Source organism: Osmia lignaria, chromosome 6 (assembly GCF_051020975.1).
Source record: "Osmia lignaria lignaria isolate PbOS001 chromosome 6, iyOsmLign1, whole genome shotgun sequence".
Classification (NCBI taxonomy): domain Eukaryota; kingdom Metazoa; phylum Arthropoda; class Insecta; order Hymenoptera; family Megachilidae; genus Osmia; species Osmia lignaria.
Genome location: NC_135037.1, coordinates 11727171 through 11737480, shown reverse-complemented (window position 1 = coordinate 11737480; position 10310 = coordinate 11727171). Strand labels below are relative to the sequence as shown.

Below are 10310 nucleotides of genomic sequence, written 5' to 3'. Positions count from 1 at the left end.
TACGATACGATGCGATACGATACGATACGATACGATACGATACGATACGATACGATACGATACGATACGATACGATAACGATACGATAGGATACGATAGGATACGATACGATACGATACGATACGACGCGACACGAAAGGATACGATACGATACGATACCGATACAATAAGATACGGATACTATAAGATACTATACTATGCTATACTATAAGATACTATATTATATTATACTATAAGATACTATACGATGCGATGCGATGCGATGCGATGCGATGCGATACGATACGATACGATACGATACGATACGATACGATTCATTACGATTACGATACAACATACGTATTGTATGCAAATATTCATTCGTTCAATTTTGCTCTGAAGGCATTAACATATTTTTAACAAGTCTTGTGACAGAATTAATACTTTTTTTTCGTGTTTTCTCGCACGATATTAAAAAATGCTATATTTAAAAAATTCAGCATTTCCTATTTGATACTCTTCCGAACTTTAACTTATAAGTGTATAATAATTTACAAAACGTAAATAATTACTAATGATAGCTAATTACGTAGCAGTAGATACAACAGCGTGACACATAACGATATTCTGTTATAATAATATCAACTATAAAAATGACAGCGGTAAGTAAAAGTGGCATTAGTATTAAATTGAATACTAATCTATCTTGAAATTCCTTTGCTTATATTGGCTCTCGTTTACGAGAAAAGTTTTTCTATTTACCATTTATCGTGTACTTTATCTTAGGACGACTTGTTTAATAGCTTTTACAAAAATTAACTTTAAATATGTGTATATACTACATATACACGTAAACGTATATATTTAGATTTATAAAAGATTCAAACCGAAGAAAATTCACTTTTTATAATTACATCGATTTCTCTGAAAAGCGTGAAATGTTACCTGCTTTTCCTTTTTCTATCTTTCTATCATTGCACAATACTCTCAACATTTAACCTATCTGTTTTGACAGAATATTTACAAGTTACAACCAAATAGAAATCTTTTCCCTAATGTTACTTCTTTGTTACAGAAGATTTACTTTTTTGTAATATTAGCAAGTAATAAAGAAAACGACGATAATAAAAATAACATGTGCAACAATACGGTAAGAAAAAACAAGAATTTATCGTATTTATTATGAACAAATAGTCGTGGATTTTTTCTTTTATATTTTAGCTGTTATTCTTTGGAAAAAAGTTTAAAATTTTTAGTCTTATTAAAAAGTTGATGAAATATTTTACGGGAGCGTTAGTTATACGTATCTGTAACATTTGTACATTTGGAAAGATCTCTTTAGATAGAGGATTAATAGAGATAAAAAAAATTGAATCAGTTATACTGTTTTCTCTACTGCTTCGTTAACAAAATTTTGTCAAAATAGATTTAAATTGCATTTACAAGCGCTCATTACCTTTCAGCGGGCATGTATGCATACGTGTAATGTACATTAGTGAAAATTGCACTCTTTTCCAACTGTTTATTCTTTGTCTTAGCGAACGTTAAAGTTCAACGAGAGTAACAAGAATCAAATTGCCACTCTTTAAATGCTATTTATCCTTAATGATGTTCACCATTGAGATTTGTTCATTTCACACAATTCTACACCTTTATAACTGTCATTTACTTCGATGTGTATATTTATTGAATATTTGTCACCCCGGTCCGAATTGATTTTCATCATTTAGCGATCATGTTGGATGTTTTAATTTTTCTGAAAAGCGTTTTCGCTTTTGAAACTTACTCGTCTTTTGCATTTTATTTTCATTTTTCATTCCTCTTCGTTCTTTTTTCCCCTCTCCTTTCACCTCCTGTTTTTCTTCCTGTTCTTCCATTGCATCTTTCTTCATCGCCCTTTCATTCACCGTTTGTACACCACCACCACCACCACCATCATCATCATCATCATCATCATCATCATCATCATCGTTATCATCATTATCGTAGTCAACGGCGTCATCATCACCACCACCATCACCATCACCACCACCATCATTCGCTTCTCCTTCTTCTCTTCCCTCCTCATTATCATTATCGTTATCATCATCTTCTTCCTCCTCCTCTTCTTCCTCCTCCTCCTCCTCCTCTTCCTCTTCTTCCTCGTCGTCGTCATCTTCTTCTTCCATAGATGAGGAATCACTGTCGCTATCTGAACTTTCGGAATTTATGGAAAAAGAACAGTGATCATAATCTTCGGGATCCAAATATACTTCCGCTCCAGGAAATATGTATTTTCCAGGTGCTAACTGATAATACGAATTTTCTGTAAACAAAACAATTATAACGTATTTTGACAAATATTAATGCTTTTACACTCTACAAAAATATATAAAAAATATTAGTTTCCAGAAATTGTGTACCTGGTAATCTTACAGCAAGACTTTTCTGAACTTTGGGCTGCCAATAATTTCGACTTAATCCTCCTCCACCGCTTAATTCTTCTTTATCATTTTTTCCATCGCGGCTGTCAACGCTATTGCAGCTATCACCTATTCCAGAGTCCAAAGCAGAATCGATAGATGCCTGTCTGGGTTTAAAATTAATTTTTTCCATTTCAACGGTACTTGCTGCTATGCGATCGTCGTTTATGTTCAATAACCCCGTATCTTCTATACAATTATCTGATTTTAATTTAGAATCGAACGTCGTATTCTCCGAACAACTCTCTGCTGTTACTCTTGGAAATACTTGACATTCTTCCAAATTATAAACTTTCCCATTATCTTTTGACAGAGATTCCATTGAGACGACATGAAGTTTATAATCAATCGAACCATTAGGAATTTCTGACCCCGATGTGGCCGAGTTAAAATTTAATGTCGTACTACTACCAAAATTCATTCTCTTTGGACTGCTTTCTACACTCGATTCACCCAATCTTCTTTTTGGACTCTCCCCCAGTAGAGTAAACTTGTTTTCTGTACCCTCCGTGCCATTTGCGTGGCTGTTACAAAAAGGCGAGACGCGCGAGATCTCTACGTGTTCTACGGCATTATCGTGCGTTACATGGTTACTTTTACTTTCGATAGAGCAGGAATCGTTTGCTTTAAAATCAGTCTCCATACTATCTCGCGATAACATGGTATTCGATGTTGTGTCTTGACTTTGCTCCCACGCATCATCCGATAAGTAACACGCCGGTAAAAGTTGTGTCGCTTCCTTAAGAACTGTATCGTTCCAACAAATTTCCTTGTAACAATCCTCCATCCTATAAAATCGATCAACAACAATCGGTGAATGTACGAGACCAACAATTTGAAAGAAACGTAACACAAAATTTACGCTAGATATCACCTTACAAACAATTATTACTTACAGATGACACAATTGATTAATAATAACGTCACCGTCTCCTAACAATTCGACGTCGAACTTTAGGTGTGGCAATGATTCACGATTAATCAAAATTTGTGGAACGTGAGACGGAATAGAGGAAGGAATTAACGCTACCGGCCGAACTTTCAACGATGATCCTATTACGATTAAAAGATCACATTCGTCTTTGTCTTTGGCCATTGCATCGTGAAAAGCATCCGGAAGTCCTTCACCAAAGAAAACAATGTCTGGTTTCATTATGCCTTGTGTCACTAAATCTGCAAATTGTACAAATTTTTCATGAAAATCATTTTCTTGTTTCTTCTTCTTCTTCTTCATCTCTCTATCAATTATGGCAGGTCATACTTTTTTTATATTATTGTAAGATTATTACGACATTTCATAACATTATAATTTATAACTGTATTACATGTTTATAATTACCTTTATAACTTTCGTTGCAATTAATTTCTGATATCGAAGGTAAAGTGTTAACTCTGCATTTCGGACACAAAGGTATTCTCTGGGCAAAAATGTCTTCTCTAATATCATCTGCTCTTACTTGATATTTACATCTGGTACAGGATGCAGTGGCAAATGATCCTTAAATGCGAAACGTATTACATGGCAGATATTTAGGTTTATATAGGGTAAAAAGCATTTAATAACATTTCATTAGGAAATCTTTTACACAATACACATATTATGCTTACCGTGACATTCGATTACATTTTCAATACCTGCCACTTGTTCCAGCGTATCAATATTTTGAGAGTAATTTCTTAGAAGTTTCTTTTGCTTGTCAAGCATTTTTATAAACCTATGACAAGGACTTGGCTTGAACTGTCCGGGATAAATTTCCCGCGCAAATTTATAGAATGGTCTCGGATCTTGACCGAAGTAGTTAATATCAAACATAGCCTGTCAAAATGGCGAACAAATCACATCATAAAGGAAGACTTTAACAACAATCAACAACTGCAGTTGACAAATTTTCAGTCATTTACCTGTGGATCAGGCAAATCCGGAAAATCTTGTGCTAATCTGGAATAAATACCGTCTCTACTTCTGAAATCAGGAATACCACAACTAACGCTTACGCCTGCTCCAGTTAAGACAATGATTTTATTACTCTGGCATATTAATCTAACCACATCTGCTAAAGTATTTATATGTCTTAACTTTTGTCGACGCGGTGGTTCGGACATCACGTTTATTATAATCTGAAGGAAAAAAGAAAAGGAAAAGAAAACATAAAAACAGAATAACAATGACACTGAAATATTACAAAGAAATTAATATTATCTCGTATGATACCTTCCAAAGAGTCAGATCATCGACCTGCTCTGGAATTTGAGTAGCATCCATCAAAAGATGATGTAGAAGATCCCGGGGATCGGCACCTGTCAACATTTGTTTCTGAACCCAAGAAGATGCATTTTTCCACTGATGATTGGCATCTCCTTCTCCAGAAAAATCAGACAGGCCGGATAATTCGGACAAATTTGAAACTGTTGACGATACTTCGTCTTTCTCATCTGCAGTGTCAATTCTAAAACAAAAAATTTTATTTTTCACAATATAAACAAATTTAGTAAATATTAATAAAGATCATGAAAAATATTAATAAAAAAGCAAAACTTACTGGCATCCAGTATCATCGCTAGTCGAATCGATTCGGGATGGAGTTGTCATCAAATTTGTAATATCTGGAGAAATAGAAACCGATTTAGATTCGTCGCTCAACTCATTGAATCCACTATCTCCTCCATATGTCTCTGTAATAATGTTTCATCTTTACTCCAATTTCTTGTTACGCAGGCAATTAACACGTTAAAATTAAAATTTGAAATAAAAGTTTCCTCATTTATGAACCAATTAGATCATATCGAGATAATACACGTTATATTTATTAAATAGTATTGTAAACGATAAAGTAATATTTTAAAGCGAACCACCTTATCTCGAGACTTAAAAAATCAATTTAAAAAAGTTCAAAAGTGGCGGGATATCGATGAAGAACAGAAACATAAATATACTGCTCAGTCGCTTAGGCAAAATGAAAATCGTGCCATCTGTGAACATTCGTCGAATATACATACGTACCGTATGTACATATAGCGATATACCGATATTATAGTACTAGTTTTTCTAGTCTCACCAGTTTTCGATAATTATTCTTAACAAACGGCAGAAAAAGAGAATAAATAGAAAAAGGAATGTAAAATATATCGATTAAGGAACAACTTTATTACATAAAATCAGTAAAAATTCAATAACAGTGCAATTCTATAATCGGTAAGATTAAAAATAAATTATAATGCGACGTTTGCGACAGGCATAGGAACTGTCATGGCGGCTTTGATCTTCTATCAACTACGAACAAATGATGGTCGTCACGCAAGACGAGTGGACGCCTTTTTAACCGCCATCTTGCAATGTTGCAAATTTCACTAATAAATTGACCATATTTTTTATGAAAATACCTTCGATATCTTCATTTGGAGTGGCTTGCGATGTATCGTAACCTTGGAAATCAAGTTTTGCACCGCTGGCACCGACGTAACCGATGCTGTCGACTTTTCGTCGTTTTTCTGGAGACGAATATTCTGGCAGCTCCGAACCTGACGCCATTTTCGACAGCAATGCACTACATAGTTCGATGCGCAGCCGTTACCACAATAGAGGTCGCCTTTGTTCTAAATGCACTTCCCCTTCACCACTTTGTCTATTTGCCGACATTGCCGATACGAAACTTTCAGAAATAAGAAAGATCGATGTCCATTTCACGTAGACGTACAGACAAAATGACCAATTACAAATTTTATTTAACATGGTTCGTTACCATCGAGCAAATATTCATACGCATACATGCACGTATCACGAAGACCCTATACCGCATCCAAATATAATATACATATATGTACATATGTACATACATACATACACAGTTAAGTACATAAGTACCTATTTTATAGTTGTTTTACTAATTCAATTAACGAATCTCACGATCAGTCTACATTTTATATATGTATGTATGTACGTTTAAGTTTTGCACACGAATTTTGAATACTTATTGTTAGTTGAATTTGATACATAATTAAACGTGTATGTACATACGTATCAATAGAATTTTCGGAATATATACATACTTTACATACGGAATACATCGTATGAATGGTCCAGAATTGAAATTGGAGACAATAATCATAATTAGAAACATTAGGTATATTTATAAATGTTTGTACATACAATTGAAGGTTATTTTAAGCCTTCTGTACGAACAATCTAAATACAGAATAAAATAATCACTGCGTAACGATCATGCACACGCGAATCATGTGAGAACGTTAACAAAAGGTATGTACGTACATTCACAAAGATAATATTAAAATTACTGTAAATCTGACGTTATTACTAAAATATACCCTTAACATGTCATTATTTGTACAATATACTAAGGTTTGCTCTCAACATATTCATTGCGCGAATAAAAAGAATTGAACAGAATTATGTTCCTTTACGCTTTTAGGCTTTCACGCTTTTCGTAATTACGCCTTTAGGCCTGTACGCCTTTATGTTTCTGCAACTTTGCGTCTATAGTGCTCTCTCTGCATTTGTAACTCGGGTTATCGTAACACTGAAATCGATTATCGATTATACCCAGAAATGAACTTTGAATATTTTTGATGATTATATAAAATTAATGCAATACTTTCAATTTGTGGCATCATTAGTCGATTCTATTGAATTATTGTGTTTGTGGCTACTGGGTTACAGGTGTTCAATTTCATATAGTAAAAATTTCAAGTGAGAAAGAAAAAAAAATTATTCTCGACATATTCAGGGTGTTGAACCTAAATCGATTTTTGGAAGCGTGCACTGATGCAAACCTGTGCAAACCCGGTATCTGAGTTGATCTGAGTGTTCACGAATGTTTGGTATAAAATAATTAAAGAAAGTAAAATTTGACCAGTTAGATTATAAAAATGATAGACCTTCGCAATGAGAGTACAACAAATAATACAAAATATGGTAATTTAAACATACCAGGTAAGTTAACATAGAGTGATTTATTCCATCGCTAAACACGTTATAATTTATAATTTAACAAATAATTTAAGGATCATTAGAATGATTTTATAACAATCAAATTAGAATGATTTTATAACATTAAACATTGTAATTGATGTAACATGGCAATTATACATGCAATGAATCCATTATAAATATATAACCTTATTTCATGTTCCTATAAAGTAATGTGAAGATAGTATTTATCTAAAATAATGTTTTAAATACTCTCCTACTAAATGTGCTTTTAATTAGGAAACTTTTAATTTTATTGATAACATTTTGGTAATATATTTTCTGTTAATAATAATGATATAAAGACAAACAGTTGCAATACTTTGGGTATATTAAGTTCATTTATTGAGAACAATGCGATGATTTGTATACTAACCATTGCAAAGTAGTTTAACAAAATATTAAAGGTGCTTTTATTATTTTTGCGAGATACTAGTTTGACAAAATGATAGATTGACATTAATGTTATTGTTTATTTTTTATTTTCAAAAACAATTTAAATATTTGATAGGAATAATAGTATAACGAGTATACAAAGGTAGTAACAGGAAAAACGAATACATGGGTGTTTTGGTTAAAATTAAAGTTTATGTAACATTGTACATTATATTTTCTAGTTACGTCTCAACAAGGGTTAGCACCGCTTAGTCCTTATTTAAACTTTGATCCGGCATACCTTCCTCCTAGCCAGCCAGAATACATATTTCCAGAAGGTGCTGCAAAGCAAAGAGGTCGTTTTGAGTTGGCTTTCAGTCAAATAGGTGCAGCATGCATAATAGGAGCTGGTATCGGTGGTGCAACTGGTTTATATAGAGGCATTAAAGCAACAGCTTTAGCTGGTCAAACTGGCAAACTTAGAAGAACTCAGTACGTAGTTGGAATTATTTTTAATGTAATTGTAACAAAAGTTGCAATCATATATCGGATGAACATCAGAGTGTGCGATTCTTCTTTGACAGATTAATTAATCATGTTATGAAAAGTGGCTCTTCGTTAGCAAATACGTTCGGAATAGTATCCGTAATGTATAGCGGGTTTGGCGTACTTTTATCTTGGGCCAGAGGGACGGATGATTCCGTGAATACTTTAGTAGCAGCAACAGGAACGGGCATGTTATTTAAATCTACAAGTATGTTTCGTTTCAATAATATGGGTGTACGTTCACGCGTTTTAAAAATGTACAAAATATAATCGTTTAATGTTTTTAGCTGGTCTAAAAAAGTGTGCATTAGGTGGTTGCATAGGACTAGGAGTAGCATCATTGTATTGTTTATGGAATAATCGGGAAGCCTTATTCGAATTGAGACGTCGTAATATTAACCCAGCATAGGAATATGTATGTACATAAAAAAAGTGTTGAATTATTCTAGATATTAATGTATATTTCTATTTTAATTGTTAAAATTTTAGCGCAACCAAAGATTTTGAGACTAAGGGGTATTAAAGTGTCTAAAAATCGTTTAATTGCATTTATTACTAATTTTCTTTTCTTTTCTATTTTTATTCCTATTTTTATTTTTATTTTTATTTTATGTTTTTATGTTTTCTACATAACAATAATGGAACGATCTCAACGATATCAATTAATCCTTTCACTGCAGAAGAGTTTAACAGAAAATGCATGTTGTAGAGAGAAAATTTGGAAGGAAACGGGTACTTATACTACAGGGCGAGTGAATCTCTCGAGTGCCTATACGATGTCAATAGCAGCGAAAGGGTTAAACGAGAACCATTAATTTAGTTATTCATTATTTAATACTTTTGAATTTCAGTAACGATATCTTTCTTGTATTTTGTTTTATTTTGCTTGTATGAAAGTGGAAGTAATGTTTTGGCAAACGAGTAGTAACTGATTCCTATGATAGTATACCTAGTAATGACGGATAATTCTACCGTTTCATTGGATTTTTTTTCTTTTATAATTTTGAATTGTCGTTGTCAGTAGTAATCAGAGCTGGGTAAAATTTTTAAAAGGTGCATATAACAATGAAATAATATTTTAAATTTTATGAAAAGAATATAATTATTTGAATAGTCTGAAGCATAAAATAAAAATATTTTATTTTGTTTCGAAGGGTAGTGAATCATGATGAAAAAAGAAAAGAAAAAAAAGAAATTGTAAAAATTTGACAAAATAAATTTATCTATAATTTGAACAGTACTGTACGCATTTATTGTACTGTAGTACAATATAACGTAGTTTTATTGTATTTAAGTATGTTTGTATCTGATAATACTCTAATTTGCTGAATGAATATTATATAAATATTGTGGAAATTATAATAGCGCAGTGTAAAAGTTTTAATAATGTAGTACATATAAGCGTATATCGTTGTATTCGACGAGAGGAATATTTCGAACGCTGCTTATCAGATACATATATATTTGTTATAGAAACTTGATGCAACTAACGTACTATTCCATTTTCATATTTGTTTGAATTTTTACTCCAGTTTTACACTAAAATACATTGTCTACTATCTGTCACTAATATAATACATAGAGATTTTATCCAGCTCTGGATACATACGTAATATGTGCAAGCATCTTCGTGTATCTTGACATACTTTTCTTTGCTTATTTACAGATGAAAGTGATGAAATCAATACGAGATTTCAAGGTATTAGAAACTTACAACGAGTTCGATTTGTTTTTGTTATATAGAAAATCTCGTTGGAAAATTCTCTAGAATAAAGAAAAAAAGAATGAAATGAAAAATTTATCAAAATGAGGAGAATCAGTCTGCAATATAAATAAAACTAATTGTAGAATATTATTGTCACGTGTGTTTCCTCTGGAGATTAAGTTAGGAATTATTTCATGTTGATTGTTAGTTTAACGTTTCAACGTACAGTGAAGAAGAGTAAAAACAGCATGTACAGTTT

The 10310-nt window shown here is 32.5% G+C and overlaps 3 protein-coding genes across 5 annotated transcripts in view; 2 read left to right on the top strand and 1 right to left on the bottom strand.

Moving 5' to 3' along the window:
* Positions 1–690: 690 nt before the first annotated feature.
* Positions 691–6195, bottom strand: Sirt1 (Sirtuin 1). 2 transcript variants are annotated; one of them, XM_034331504.2, is made up of 9 exons: positions 5823–6195; positions 4982–5045; positions 4654–4888; positions 4344–4559; positions 4050–4257; positions 3781–3939; positions 3338–3614; positions 2382–3229; positions 691–2284 (listed from the first exon to the last, which is right to left on the bottom strand). In XM_034331504.2, the coding sequence occupies exons 1-9, from the start codon at positions 5968–5970 to the stop codon at positions 1713–1715; spliced, it is 2727 nt and encodes a 908-aa protein (XP_034187395.2). In that variant the 5' UTR covers positions 5971–6195; the 3' UTR covers positions 691–1712. The 2 variants fall into 2 exon arrangements, with proteins under 2 accessions (XP_034187395.2, XP_034187394.2); XM_034331503.2 differs by having other exon boundaries at positions 4982–5114; positions 5823–5970.
* Positions 6196–6652: 457 nt separating this feature from the next.
* Positions 6653–10310, top strand: part of LOC117607603 (uncharacterized) — a 45161-nt gene continuing 41503 nt past the window's right edge. Inside the window, exon 1 of the mRNA XM_034331493.2 lies at positions 6653–6696. The gene's annotated coding sequence lies outside the window, so the exon portion shown is untranslated. The remainder of the gene's footprint in view (positions 6697–10310) is intronic.
* Tim23 (translocase of inner mitochondrial membrane 23) lies at positions 6974–10149 on the top strand. 2 transcript variants are annotated; one of them, XM_034331558.2, is made up of 5 exons: positions 6974–7389; positions 8043–8292; positions 8385–8554; positions 8634–8761; positions 8836–9495. In XM_034331558.2, exons 1-4 carry the CDS (start codon positions 7326–7328, stop codon positions 8753–8755), a joined length of 606 nt encoding a protein of 201 aa, XP_034187449.1. In that variant the 5' UTR covers positions 6974–7325; the 3' UTR covers positions 8756–8761; positions 8836–9495. The 2 variants fall into 2 exon arrangements, with proteins under 2 accessions (XP_034187449.1, XP_034187448.1); XM_034331557.2 differs by lacking the exon at positions 8836–9495 and adding an exon at positions 10013–10149 and having other exon boundaries at positions 6975–7389.